At 44.3% G+C, this 15,491-nt stretch overlaps 1 protein-coding gene across 5 annotated transcripts in view; it reads left to right on the top strand.

The window, feature by feature from the left end:
• LOC310696688 (putative G-protein coupled receptor 173) overlaps positions 1–15,491 on the top strand; it is a gene marked incomplete at its 5' end in the record, with an annotated part of 69,626 nt that overhangs the window by 8,065 nt on the left and 46,070 nt on the right. For 2 of the 5 annotated variants that reach the window (XM_083482497.1, XM_083482496.1), the window contains one exon: positions 13,996–14,051. In XM_083482497.1, the coding sequence (XP_083338623.1) occupies positions 13,996–14,051 (56 nt within the window). Of the gene's footprint in view, positions 1–8,367; positions 8,939–11,267; positions 13,116–13,995; positions 14,052–15,491 lie in introns of those variants that run through there. The other 3 variants (XR_014520686.1, XR_014520687.1, XM_083482499.1) reach the window with 3 other exon arrangements.

Genomic DNA, 15,491 nt, shown 5'->3' with positions numbered 1-15,491 from the left:
TTGCCTCTGGAAGGCACCTCTGGGGTGTGGGGAGGGTTAGCTCAGAGTCCAGGATGGCAGCAGCAGCTGCACAGAGAACTCTCAAAGAGAGGAGGCTGAGGGAACACTCCAAAGGGGAAGCTGTTCAAAAAAGGGTGAGAGCCTGCTAGCTCTGCAGGCAAGGGGTGACATAACTGGGCTCCTGAGCCCCTCAGGGGTGTCGCAGGAAGAATGTAGTTGCTTAAGGGAGCAGTGGACTCTAAAAGGTTGAAAACCTCTGCCTTAAACCTAGGTTACAGTTGCCACAATGGAATGTCTAGGTGCCATTTTTTTTGTAATGCTGTTTATTGTTGTTTTTGTTGTTGTTGTCATAGGGATTAATTTAAGAGTGCGGTGAACCATGTACTCCTTGGAGAAAAAAGGTGATGCATTATATAAATGCAATAACTAAGCTCTTCTGCTTACCTGCTTAAGAAAGCTGGAGAGGCCACTCCGATGGAGATGTTAGTCACCAACCTTACATTCAGAGATCTCCACAGAGTCGCAATTTGACCAGTGCCAGTAGCAACATGTGCCTGGTGCCTGGGGAATTTCAGACACTGTGCACATGTTCAGATGCACTCCAGCTACCTTTATTACTTCTTTACCTGCTCTGAACCTGAGTTCTGGTGTTGAAAGCACATTCTAGGATAGAATTGTAGTGGGATCTAGCTCAAATTAAGAACACTCTTAAATGTTTTCTGGGCATGGATTAGGATCCTCAGGTTTTATTGCAGGATGTCTGGGATGGCAAAGGAGCCTTGACTCAGAAGACTGTGTCTGGAGTAGATAAGGGAAATTGACAAAATCTTCTTTAAATATCATTTCAAAATATATTCGCAATGCGTTATCTGTGTGTGGTTCAGTTGAGATGCAAGGTGTTTCCATGAGTACCCCTAAAAATGTTAAATCATTTTAGTCATTCTCATTATGGGGTGCAACCTCACCACCCCATGATGAACCCCTCAATTAATTGTTAATGGTGAAAACAGAAAGAATCATCATCATCCCCCCCTTTTCCTCAGAAGAGCTAATGAAATTGGCATTTGACAGGTAGGAGAGTTCATGGATTGCAGAGGCTGTCCAAAATAGGGAGGCTTTGTCCAAAAATGCATGCACAGTTTTAGATAGTTGTGTACAATGTGGTAAATGAGGCTGAAGTGGCACAATCTGTTCTATGCACAGAGCATGCTGCTGCTACCACATACCAAGTGAGAAAGAGAAGCCCAGCTATCTTGTTGGTTCTACAGAATGCAGTGAAAACATTGCTTGCTTCTCTTCCTTGAGTAACAAGAAGAATTTGTTTACCAGACCCAAGGTTGGGTCAAACTAGGCTACCATGCTAAGAGAATGAGGTTGTCACCTTCCTCTTTCCACCTACAGTGCCTCTGTCTTTAGGCAAAAGGCTTTCCACTTACCCTGTTTTTTTCTACAGCTACATCCAAGTAAGGGTGGAGGGGTAGTATTGGAAGTGGCAGACAACCTGTAGAACTTTCATTCTCCTTTGCATTTTCCCATTATGGGCCATTATGGATACACTTTGGTGGAGTTCTTAGTCTGGGCATATAAAATCTAATTTATTTCTACTCTGTAAATTAATTGAAGGTAAAGGTAAAGATAAAGGACCCCTGACAGTTAAGTCCAGTCGCGAACGACTCTGGGGTTGCGGCGCTCATCTCGCTTTACTGGCCGAGGGAGCCGACATTTGTCCACAGACAGTTTTTCTGGGTCATGTGGCCAGCATGTCTAAGCCACTTCTGGTGAAACCAGAGCAGTGCATGGAAACACCATTTACCTTCCTGCCAGAGTAGTACCTATTTATCTGCTTGCGCTTTGATGTGCTTTCAAACTGCTAGGTTGGCAGGAGCTGGGACCGAGCAACAGGAGTTCACCCCGTTGCGGGGATTCGAACCACCGACCTTCCGATCGGCAAGCCCTAGGCTCAGTGGTTTAGACCACAGCGCCACCCGCCTCCCATAAATTAATTAGAAACCTGCAAATTCAAAAACTTGCAATGTTTTTTAATATAGAAGGCTGGATTCAACTAACCGGTTGTATTAGTGTTATGGAAACCTCACTTGGTCTAACATGCATAAGCCAGGTTACTGGCTGGGGTTCCATTTAGATCTCATATAACAGTTACACTGGTTGCCAGTTCATTTCTGGGCCCAATTCAAGGTGGGCATGTGACTGTTTTAAAGTCCTAAACAACTCCTTCCCTACAGACCCTCTCAGGTGTAAAGATCAGCAGAGGGGCTCCTCTTGGTAGTTCCTGTGCCCTCAGAAGTTTGGGGGACAACATTCTCTGTGGCAGCCCCTAGATTCTGGTCCTCCCTCCCCACAGAAATGTGTTTGGCATCTTAATTACACAAGGGATGAATGCCTAATATGCTCTTCTTTACCCTGACTTTTGGCATTTGAGTAGCATATTTTTAGGGCCCACCCTTCTGTGATTATAAGTTGTTTTATACTGTTTTTAACATTGTGTTTTAATTTTGCAACCTGCCTTGGAACCTAGCATCTCACTTTCTGTGTAACCAACATAGTATACACTCCATGGAATAAACTTATATGTTTATTTAAAGAGCTACTTGTGTCACCTTCGTGTACGAGGAATGTAATGTGTAAGTCATAAATCCATGGATCTGCTTTGACAATTTCCATGAACTCCAAAGCTGATATACCTTCAAGATGGCCTAAGTTGCTGCAGCAAATATCTAAAAGTTGCAGGTATACCTATTACATTGTTTATGTTGAAGATACTTTTTTCTTGAATGGAAAAAAGCAGCCTGAAATAATATCTGTACAGGCCAACACCCAGAATTATCTCAGGCTTTATAACAGCCCGCCCCTAGAGGAAAGTATGGTCTCTAGCTTAAAGCAAGCAGTGTTTGGGCATCTGAATTCCTGAGTTCTGTTCCAAAACAAGAGAGCTGTGATACAGCTGGAGAGTTCTACACAAGTTGTGACCTACCAAGTTTATCAGCCATTGGTGGTAACTTGCCCAGTGCTGGGTCCGCCGGTCCGCCCCCAGCTGTCCAAGTGATCTGCAAAACCAGGAATTTCAATGAACCCCTGGAAATCTGCCATACTTGGTTGGTGGGTTGTATTTGATCTGTTTGTTGAAATGTATTTTGCAAAATCTGTGAATCTTGTCCCCCAATTTGAAGAAGACTGAGAAGAAAAGGGGATGTAAACATTTAATCTGTGTCAAACTTACTTTTTCCATTGGGTGATAAGACGCAAGTTACTAACTTATCACTGCCACTCACACATGTCTGCTCTCACTGTCTAGAAATCCTCACAGACAGGCAGGTGACACATTTGCTCTTTACCTTGTCTGTGTTCCTGACCTCAACCTTTCTCCTCTGTCATCTTCAGAAAGGTTTTGATTCCCCAAGTGGTGATTTGCCACAGTTATTTGTCTACACTGGTGTGAGTGAAGCTTTTTGTTCGTTTGTATGAAACTCCTCCTACCCTAAGACCCCGTACAAAGTCTTTTTTCTAGATCAGTGTTTCCCAACCTTTTTTGGGCAAAGGCACACTTGTTTCATGAAAAAAATCTCGAGGCACACCACCATGCCAGATGGGGAAAGGTCACTTTTTACTTATGTAAAAAAAAATAAAAAAATAGTAACAGCATAGAAGGTAATGGTTAGGCTAGCATCCCTCTTCCAAATATGCTAGGTTTTTATTTGCAGGGACTGTTCTACATGGGAAAGCATTCAGCACTGTCATTCTCCCATCTGCCATCTGAATTGGTACTATTCTGGGTCAACTTACTCTGCTGCATGTGTAGATGAGGCCTTATTAACATTTAAGCTGAGAAAAGTATGACGTTTCAGTAGACAGTCTGCAAAATGGCACCAAGTGTGGGGGAGGGGGCAGAACAGGTTTCAGATACAGGATATTAAGCATACACGTACCTCAGATTGAATTGGTTGCTTGCTTTGCAAGTTTTCATTTCCCAAATGACTGCCTTGGCAAGCGCAATACCTGCCAGGCTCAACGCCGGTCTCGCGCTGCCGCTTCCCGCGCTCTCAAGGCCCCGGGAGGAGGAAGGCGTGAAGGGAATCCCGAAGGCGCGAAAACCTCGCGCATGCGCAGGCCTTCCGCCTGCGACAGCCCAGTAGGCCGGCCTAGCCTAGCCGGGCGGCAAGGGCGGCAAGAGCAGTCAAGAGCTAGCGTGCGGCAGAGCGGCGATGGGATGTGGGAGGGAGCTCGCTCCTCGCCGAGGAAGTCGTCCAGTGTTACAACAAAGGCTGGGATGTCACCGCCAGGGCAGAGGGGCGACGTCCTTTCCCGGGCCTGGCACGGAAGACCCCCCCCCGCTCCGCCTTGCTCCCAGGCCCTTTCCATGCCACCCCTCAGAACCGCCACAGCGGCGCTACCTTTGATGCCGGCCATGATGCTGCTGTTATTGTCGCGCACAGGCCGCTCCCAGCCAACCACAGAGCGGGAGGAAGACGGCCAGACAGAACCCGGAAGTGAGCGCTCTTTCAGAACAAAGGAGGACTTCGGGAGGGCAGAAGCCGGATGGCACCGTAGACTTTAAAATGGGTAGATGGACACGCAGGGCGCAACTTGCAGGTTCTGTAGGGCGTTTGACCTGCTCCTTCCTCCAGGGCGGAAATAAGACACGTCTATACGTGCGGCAAGAGCGGCAAGAGCAGTCAAGAGCTAGCGTGCGGCAGAGCGGCGATGGGATGTGGGAGGGAGGGAGCTCCTCGCCGCCGCCGCCGCCCCGCCTCTCGCCGCCTGACTCGCCCGCCTCCCTCCCACGGCACACCAGGCAACGTCTCGCGGCACACTAGTGTGCCGCGGAACACCGGTTGCGAAACACTGCTCTAGATTCCTCTATCCAAGGATGGAGTATTATCTGCAAGAAGAAGAGCCTTAGCTGTCCATCCACATAGACTTCACTTCCTAGAGAAGGTTGCTTGACTCAGTCTTTTCTGCACTTATGGGGATAGTCAAGACATTCCTCTTCAGAAGAAATTTGGGCTGCCAGGAAAAACTGCTTTATGCCTGTTGCTAAAGCGATCTTGTATTACTGAGTTTCAATTTTTTTTTCTATCAATCGTTTTAATTATTACTGTAGCGGATCCTGCTAGCCACCCCCAATTTAAAGAGAGTGCACCCACCTCACTGTACGCCAGTTATACGAAGTTTTTCAATTTACCACAGACTATCATATGAGGGACTTGTGTGAGGGGAAACTTAATGATTTAGAGTCTCCGGCAGGAGTTGATCAAACAAACAGGAAAAGTTTATTAAACAAAGAGAAGTTTGTGAAACAAAATGGGTCAGGAAATGCGTTCTCTCAAGTAGAAGTTAACTTATTACTAAAATGAGGTAAAAAGATATAGGCACAGCTCTTCTTAAACTTCAGTTGCTAAAATCAGGTAGATGTTCTAAAATATGTGGTAAGATGCTTAAATCAGTTTCTGTTGCTTAGCTATGACAGGTGGCTCCATGAAATATTTTTATTATGACACAGCTTCCTTCACAGATTAACACCCTGCTTCATGAGCAAGAGGCGCTTTTCACTTCACAGTCCCACTCCTGAGGTATTCCAAAATGGTATAAGAGAGCCAGGGGATTACCTCCCCCCTTGTTACTGGCTTGGGAGTCTTCTGGGCCTTGGAGAACTCTCCCCCCGGCTAGACTGAGACCAGGCTCATCTTCTCCCGGCTCACTCAGCCCTCCCAGGACACTCCTGCCTGGATGTCTTTCCCAGACCCTTTCTAAGCTGCGAGGCTCTGTCCTCAGGGTGAATGGTAACCCAGATCTGAGCCAGGTCTCCCTCAGTCCAAATCTATCCCACTCCCCCCCCCCCATCTTGCTGCCTAACTCTCATCTCAAATCCAGCCCTATCCGTCTCCTTCAGAAGCTGCCCCTTTTATTCTCCCTCCCAAAATGCTTTCCTCCCCGCTCTGTGGCGAGCTGCCTTTGCAGCCAATCAGAGAGAGGCTCCAGCCCTCTGGTGGAATTTCAAGGGGACTGCATCACCAGACTCTGGTCTGGCTCTGCTGTCCGTCACAATTAGGGTTGAAGAATGAGGTAGAAATGTAGTAAATTATAAAATAATAACAAGAACTCCAGCTGTTTTAATCCTCTGATGTGATTAATTGACCAAAGACTTTTCCATCGGTTAAAACTTTCTCAGGCCACTGCTCCTTTGGTTCCATAAACTCATCCCCAGTGACCCCCACCCTAGAAAGAAACATTCTTCAGAATAGGAAGATAATGACAATTAATTGCACACATTCAAAATCCAATTAAAACAACTTAATTTAGTTAATTCAACAAAATGGATGCACTTGATGAACTCCGTTGATACCAACTTTTCAAAGTCTGATAGTCATTTACACCTCTTTCCCCCCTTGCTGACGCCTTGCCTCTTGGTGCCCCCCCCCAGGTAATCCAACCCCCCTACAGGTCGTGGTACTGCCCACTATGTGTTAAAACATGCCCCTGATTAACTGCAGCTGACTTCTGAAATAATGTTAATTGTTTTTAATGCAAATAATTTAAAAAAACCTTGGGTGGCAGAAACCATCTTAGAGGAGACATCTGCAGCATCACTTCTCTCTCACACATGGGATGGTGCTTGCTATGATATTTGCACATTTTCCCATTTTATTAGAACTGTTTTATCTATGTGCAGATTTCATTGATTAAAGCTCACAAGATGAATTGTTTATTGTCCTGGTGACATCTCACAAGGGCAGGGCTTCCCTAGACTAGGCCTGGCTCAACGCTAGACAAACAAACAAACAAAATGTGCCCCAGCTTATCTCATTTCACAGTACTCTCCCACCCATCTCACCATGTGATGATTCTGACTCCCAATGCATTTCTGCTTGTGTACATTTATTAACATTACTAACAACCCAAAAGTGCAGTAGCAGGGTATTACACCATACTATATACAAAGCAAGCCAACAATAAATAATAAGAGAAAGAAATGGTGACAACCCAGTCTAAACAAGGCATCCATATTTCCCAAGCTGCTGTGGATGGTGAATGCTGAGCATCTAAGTCCAAAGCATAAAATAAAATCCCACCAGATGACATAAAAGCATTATGGGTCCTCCATCTCCCTGGAAACATTCAGTTTATGTGTGATTTTTTTCTGCAATGGCCAAAGTCCATGAGTTCTTAAGGCATTTATCAAACTCCATTATTAACAATTAAAAATGGACTGGCAAGTGGGTAGAACTTGTACCACACAATTTCCTTCAAACTATGGCATGTTTCTTTTCTTTGCCTCAAGCTCTTCTATTTGGATCCCTTCTGAAACTAGTAAGCAGCTCCTGATCTTACTGCAGGAAAACAAAGCATTTTTATACCACTTTGAACTTGCAGCGAAAGCTGTATAAAAACAGGGCAAGTAAATACAGTCATACCTTGAAAGTTGAATGGAATCCATTCCAGAGGTCCATTTGACTTCTAAAATGTTTGGAAACCAAAGCGCAGCTTCTGATTGGCTGCAGGAAGCTCCTGCAGCCAATCGGAAGCTGTGGAAGCCCTGTCGGACGTTCAGCTTCCAAAAATAGTTCACAAACCAGAACAGTTACTTCCGGGTTTGCAGTGTTTGGGAGCCAAAACGTTTGAGAACTAAGCTGTTTGAAAACCAAGGTACAACTGTAAAATAAGCACAGGAGAGAGCGAGAGAGACTGTTGTTCTTCAAAGGATCTCAAAGGAAGGCATATTGGAATGTGCATGGAATCCTATAATGCCACCCCCCCCCCCCAGCAAACCCCAGAAAAATAGTTTTTTTGTAATAATTTGTGGATGCAGCAGGTATTATAGGTATCTACTGGTTCTGGCACACCAAAACTCAACCAGACCTATTTTCCTGAAAGCAGGCCAGTCGGTCCAGCAAGTATGAATTCAATTCCACTGCCCCCCCCCGATGAAGTAGGATTTCCATGGACGTATTGTGTATGGGGTGTTAGGGGAGGGGTAGTACTTCTGGCGGGGGACATGTGGTGCTCCTGGGGAAGTTTGCCCACTTTTGTCCTCACCCTGCACTCACCTGTGGCTCGTTGAAGCTGCCAGCACACGTCAGCAGCTACACCCCAAGAATGGCTTCGACTGGCCGGCTATACCAGGTGAGGGTAACCAATGGGTCTCAAATTCTCATGAGTTAAGGACTTCTCCTGCATGTGAGGACAAGCTCTGGCAGATTGAGCGGACAAGAGCAATAGTGGGTCCAGTGGTCAAGAAGGCGGTTTCTGCACGTGCTATAGAGGGAAGTGAGGGGCAAATGGGGCTCACCTGGGAAGGTAGTCCATCTAGGAGAAGGAAAACTCTGATCCTAAACCTCTGCTGCCTTGCAGGACATCTTTGGAAGAAGAAACGGCTAAGGAACAAAGCCTCCACAAATCTGGAGTGGAGTCCCTAAGATGCTTGGATGATGCCTTGTACGCCTCCTCCCAGCAACTCCTGCAGCTAAGCTGGTGCCAAATGTATTGCTCTGTTTTCTTTTGAACCACACCAGCACGGTCTTGTTGTCTGGGCAGCCCTGGGCCTCTATACACTTCCCAGGCTTGTGCCTCAGGGACGTCACTTTGTTGCTGCTGACGCAGTGGTTTGACTTCACCCCCGGAGGCACACTCCATTGTCTCTCAAGACAGACGGATATCAACAACAACTGTACCTTCTTGGTACATTCCACAGATGGGGTGGGGTGGGTTTTAAAGACATTGCTGCAGGTTACTGCTCACTGAACGTCTCTTGCAATTAGTGAGATCATGCTCAAGAGATTATTTTAATAATCTGATTAAAAACAACTACACCACAATCACTGTTGGTTCAACAGACAAGATGGTACCAGAAGACTGGAAACCTGAATAGTTACTGCTTCAGCAGGCAGAGCCCACTGTAAGGTGGAGTGGAGGTGTCTGCAAGGTGAGGATGAAGAACAGTTTTTACAAAAATGGGTTTGGAAAACTTTACAGGGATATTAAATATTCTAGGGATTTGGTGACAAAGCCAGTGTGGTGTGGCCATTAGAGTGTTGGACTAAGTTTTGGAAGTCCAGGGTTCAAATCCCCACTTTGCCATGAAGTTCACTAATTGACCTTCGGCCAGTCACTGCCTCTCAATCTGGCCTACCACACAGGGTTGTTGTAAGGATAAAATGGGGAAGAGGAGAACTATGTACTGCCACCTTGAGCTCCTTGGAGGATAGGGGGATATAAATCCTATCCCCCCTCCTCCTCCTCCGCCTAAGGCTGCTGCTGTACTGAGTTGGGTCTTATACCTTTGTGCCCCTAGGAAAGGTTGTTGCCACTGCAGTTGTTCCCTGAGATGCTCCAATTTTCTGCTTTTGTCTGTGGAGACATTCTAGGAACTGGGGCCCTGTTCTGCTGCTTCCCCAGACAGATGAAACCATAGACTGCTTACACATTTCCACTCTTACATCTAATGAGCAGAAACTGCCACAGCTGTTTAACTGAGCCCTTAAATCCTTCCCCTCCCACACCTTGCAGGTAGACAAAAACTGAAGGTCTTAACTGGTTTCTAAAGACACAACTTTTCATCCAATTGTTTGCTCAGATCACTCCCCCCATGTTGTACCAAAAACCCCCGGCATGAAACTGCTTTCACTTTTCTAAGAACTTGGTTTGGTTTCTCCAACTGGGTTTTCAGAGTTTCATTTGCAGTTGATATGACAGTTAAAACAGTTTATAAAAATGGAGCGAAAGAAAGAGCAGAGAGTGAGGGGAGAACTTGTCTCCCCACTTTAAATATATTGCCAGTGTGGACATTTTATGCCATGCTGTTTTGAGTGCTGCGTAGATCATATCCACAAGGCTGAGGATAGGTTCCCTTTTCTATTGGCCTTTGAACAAGGCCTCATCCAGACAGGTGATTTGCATGCTTTTGGTCTGATGCTATTATGTTTTTCTAGAGTTTGGAGTGTCCCAAGGATAGAAAGGAAGGGCCCAGTTCGATGTAGATGATGAGTGTGTATGCGTCTCCATGTACTGGTTTTACATTTAGAGCTGCTGCATGATTAATTAGTCATCACGTGTTCCTAGTGTCCTCTTTGCTCAGGATTGGGATTGGCAATTACAATTCAACATGGTTCAGATGCTGCTGCCTTATGGAAATCTACATATTGTGGGAAATAGTTTACCCATGGGACTTCTGGGAGAGATGAATGGTGATTCGGTTGTCTCTCTGTTAGCTGCAGTAGACAGAAGATAATTACATGGTGATTGATAATAGTCAGACACTGTCTGGCGATTAAACCACTCTGGAGATGAGGGGTTAGTGTCTTGGACAGGAGTTAGGACAAAATGGCAAGCTGAGTAGTAGTAGTAGTAGTGGTTGTGGTTGTGGTTGTTAATACCACACACATCTGGCTGGATTGCCCCAGCCACTCTGGGTGACTTCCAACACATAAAAACGTAATAAAACTATCAAGCATTAAAAACCTCCTGATGGAGTAATGCCATCATGCCCAAACGTCACATAATCCCCTTACAGGCTCTCTTTTTAAAACATCTTTGGGACAAAGAAACTGTAATGAGAGACACCCACCCACACCCAATCTACTGAGGAAAATCTACAATTTGAAAATCTGTGAGTACTACCTTCTGTTGTTGAGAAAATAGAAAGGAATCGAATTGTTAATGTGTCTAAAGCAAAGTGGAAGGCTTGATTTATGGTGGATAAGGAAGATTTAAAGGGACAGTAGGAATTATTTACTCTTCTCTACCACCAATTGGTGAAATTGAAAGTTAGGCGGCCATCATTAGCCGTGAAAAAGGAATCTTTTTGTTTTGAGATAATGCATCTGCAGCTGTGATTTTAAGGGGAAAACATTAAAGTGGATTGAGTGGCTAATAGAACATTAAAAAGCATCCTGTATGACAAAGGTACTTTTGGATCAACCAGTGACCATTGGTATTGTTAAACAGTTGATGGCTGAACAATTAAAAATGATCAGATCAATGTTTGATCAAGGTGAAGAAAATGAACCAGAGGAATATGAAGTAGAAAATGGAAATGGGGAATACCTCAGCACCACCTCCCCCTGCATATCCAAAAGGAATTCACCAACATCACAAAGATAAAACTCTGCCACACCAAATTCAGGTACCTGGGGGTACAAATAACCAGAAACCTCAACAAACTAAATCTCCACAATTACAAGATCCTGTGGTGACAAATCAACAAAAACTTGAGGAAATGAAACAATACCAACTTCACTCTCAGAAAAAAATAGCCATGATCAAAATGATCTCCCTCCCAAAATTAACCTACTTATTCCAAACCCTCCCAATCTGGGTCCCCCCAACCCAACTCTGGAAGTGCAGAAGAAACTACACTAGTTTATTTTCTCACACAAAAAGCCAAGAATAAACCCCAAATACCTGCACCTTCCCTCCTCAGAAGGAGGATGGGGAATCCCCAGCATATTACATTGTCAACCAAGTATGCCACATAATCCAATATATTCTAGAAGACGAGACGAAACAAAACAATGGGTCCACTTGGAGAGCGACATCGTCAAAAACACCCCCACAATAGCATACCCATTTCTCCAAACAAACTAAAGAAAATCCAAAAAACATTAAACAGGTTCACACAGCAAACTCTCCCCAGCCCCACTAACCCCCCCGGCTCATCACCCACTATTCCAACACACAGCACAAAACCTGCAGATAAAAACCTGGCAAACCAAAGGCCTACCCTGTCTAAAAGACTTCTACAAAAACAACAAACCCATACCAACACAAGAAATATAAGACAAAGTAGGGGACACCCAAATACCCTGGCTAACACACCACCAGCTACATGCCTTCTTAAACAATCCAGCAGTAAAAGCAGCAGCCACTAGGCCCTTGACCACCTTCAAAAACCTCCTGACAGCAGAGGGACACAGCAAAGGAATGGTGTCTACAATATCCAAAATACTGCTCCAAAATCCCTCAAACCTCCTTGACACAATCAAAGAACAATGGGAGCATGACATAGGCTATGAAATCAACCCCACCCAATGAACTGGAATGTGGTCTCAACCTCCCTTTAAATCCATCTCAGCCAAAAGAAGGGAACTCTGAAACTACAGATGGTACCTAACACCACAGAAACTGGCACTAATATGCCCAGGAACCGCACCAAAATGTTGAAGAGGCTGCACCTCCACAGGCCCATATCTCCACATGTGGTGGGAATGCCCCCAAATCTAACCCTTCTAGGCATCAGACCTACAAGAGATATGCAAAATAACTAAACAGAATTCATCCCAGAACTGGCCCTACTGAACATTTTCCAAGATCATAATGACCACTCACATTATACAGAGCTTATAACCCACTACTCTCAGCAGCCTGAAGCCTCAGTTGCCAGACACTGGAGAGTCCTGTCTTGAGTAAACATGGACCGCTGGTACCAAATGGGAAACAACCTTACTAGAAAAGCTAACCAACAGACTGAAACTGACACGGGGACAAATAGAAGAGGACTCTTTCACCCCAGTATGGCTTCCCTTTATCTCATACACAGCCCAACAAGACGATGACAAGAATCCACCAAAAGCATACAAATCAATTTCGCTAATTTGACCCAACAAACCCTCCCTCCCCCCCCCACTTCACAAATGCGAACAAACCTCAACAAACCATCCACACCATGGACTCCCCCAATCCCTCTCATCCCTTATGCTATGATGATATGATGGTTATGATACTCCCTCTGGAAGAAGATTGTGGGGGAAATAAAATGGAAGATCCCAGAGGAGGAGATTGGGATACGTTCTAGACATTACAGGAAATGGAATACAGCAGGAAATGGAACTGAATATACAGAACTGGACATGATCTAGTGAATATATAATGGGGGTAGACAAATACTGGCCCACTGTGTGATCACAGAGGAGAGACTTTAAAATAGACATGGACAAAAGAATGTTGTATTACTTAATATGAAGTAATGGTGGTAGGAATTAATGGAGGTAAAGTTAAAAGAAAAAATATGGTTAAAATTTATAAATAGGAAACCTATCTTGGACTTTTCATAGGAAAAATAAATCAATCTTTCTGAGAATCCTTAGCCTAAAAGATAATTGTTAAATAGAAAATGAAGATGGATGTTTATATGGACCGAAGGTTTTTAAGTAATCAGTTTTATTTTTTTAATAACCGGCAGATGGGAAATCAGAAATTCTTTTGTGTCTTTCCCCCCTCTTCTTTTAAATTTTATTCTTCTTTCTCTCTCCTTTTCTTTATTTTTATTCTCCTTTCCTTCCTTTCTTCTCTTTATACTTATTTGATTTGTATCTTCTGTAGTAATTTTACTGTATTATGGGAAAATCTTAATAAAATACCTTAAACAGGAAAAAAGGAAATGGTTTATCCATTTGTCTGTTTGTTCTCTATGCATTCAGACACCTCTTGAGAGATAATTGCTAGACTTGGCATGAGAGTTCCAGAGGTTGGGGTGGGGACAGTCTTTGTCAGTGTTGGGACACTGGGTACCAAGATGGCAGACAGAAATGTCATTTTGGAATGACTTCACCCATTTGGGGGATATAAGTTCATCTGTCTCCCACAATATCATGCCAAACTCAGCATAAAGGTTCCTGATGTGAGGGCAGTGAGTTTTATTGTTATTTGGATGGTGTACCATTTTGATTAAGATGGCAGACTAACACATGACTTTACCTGAATTTTGGCGTGACTCATAAATTACACAATCCATTTAAAAATCACAATATATTTTGGGTTTCTAAAAATTCCCAGGTAGTTCCAGAAGTTACCCACCAGTATATTAATAAAGTATGTTCACAAGAAAACTTTTAAAGCTACACTGAACTCAGGTTGCAGCACCAACGTTGCTCTAGTAAAAGCAGTTATTTGTGTCATGTTGGTTCCCACTGGTTCTTGGGGCCAACTTAGCAATGGATGTAACTTAGAACTGCACTCACTTGTCTGTCTTCTTTCTCGTTACAGGTCAAGTGAAAACGAGCTGCGAATAGAGGACATAGCTCAGACAGTCTGCACTGAAGGTAGGTCTTCCCTGGATGTTTCTGGTCTGGCAATCTAAAGCTGGTCAGAAAATGGTGCTGGGAATGGGGTGTGCAACTCCATAGGATAAAAGGTAAAGGTAAAAAGTAAAGGACCTCTGGACGGTTAAGTCCAGTCAAAGGTGACTATGGGGTGCGGCGCTCATCTCGCTTCAGGCCGAGGGAGCTGGCGTTTGTTGACAGGCAACTTTCCAGGTCATGTGGCCAGAATGACTAAACTGCTTCTGGTGCAACGGGACACTGTGATAGAAACCAGAGTGCTCAGAAATGCTATTTACCTTCCCGCTGCAGCTGTATCTCTTTATCTACTTCGCCTGGTGTGCTTTCGAACTGCTAGGTTGGCAGGAGCTGGGACAGAGCAACAGGAGCTCACCCCGTCATGCGGATTCAAACTGCTGATCAGCAAGCCCAAGAGGCTCAGTGGTTTAGACCACAGGATATATAAAATTGCTTTGTACTGAGTCACACTATTGGTTCATCTAACCCAGTGCTGTCTACTCTGATTGGAAGCAGGTCCTTTCCCTTTCTTCTATCTAATATCTTTTTAACTAGAGATGCCAGACCTGGGATCTTCTGCAGTGAAGGCATGTGTTCTTACTCTGAGCTAAGGCCTCTGCCCATAAGAGAAGGAGATGGATGTGATCAGGTGAAGCACCATTATCTTGCTGCTTCTCCAGTTAATATTGTATTCTCTTGAAGCCAGAGGTGGCATGCAGGCCATGAACAGAAGAAGCCTAGGTCAGACCCAGGTATCCCTCTCATTCATTATCCTGTCTGTAGACATTGGCCAGCCAGATACCCCAGGGGCATTCCAAAGCAGGGTTTGATGGAAGTTACTCTTTTGGCCATCATTACTTGAAGCCACCAGGGAGCATGTCCTGCTTGTAATTATTTTTAATGCTGCGGATAATCAGTGTAATTCAACTAAGTTTAACTCTGAGTAGACTGATTGAAATTAATGGACCTAACTTACTCATGCTCATTAATTTCAGTGGTTCTGCTCTGAGTTTAATACCACCCAATATTGCTCTGGTTTCTCTTCAGTTTGTATAAATATTCTGAAGTGGTCAGTCCTGCAGGTTAATTACTTAATTACCTGTCATATGAAAATATTTCCTTTCCTAGCAAACACGTTCAGTTCTCCTCAGTTACTTCAGTGTTAGTGTGTGGTTCCCCGCCCTCCTTTACTCACTCTAACCTGACTTCTCTGTGGTGGGGGTTATGCATTTATCAATCCTCTTTCTGGATATTTAAAGCACTTTGCACTGTCAGAGTTGCTGATATTGGATATCTAAATAAAATAAAATAAAATATAACACTTCACATATGCTGTCTTGGAACAAAAATCCCACAAGGTGTGCCAGTATTATGGTTCCATAGAGCTGAACTGTATTTTATACCTGACATGGGGCTGCTGCCAAA

The sequence above is a fragment of the Podarcis liolepis genome (assembly GCF_965112155.1).
Source record: "Podarcis liolepis genome assembly, chromosome: 17".
Taxonomy (NCBI): domain Eukaryota; kingdom Metazoa; phylum Chordata; class Lepidosauria; order Squamata; family Lacertidae; genus Podarcis; species Podarcis liolepis.
This window is presented reverse-complemented; position numbering and strand designations above follow the sequence as displayed.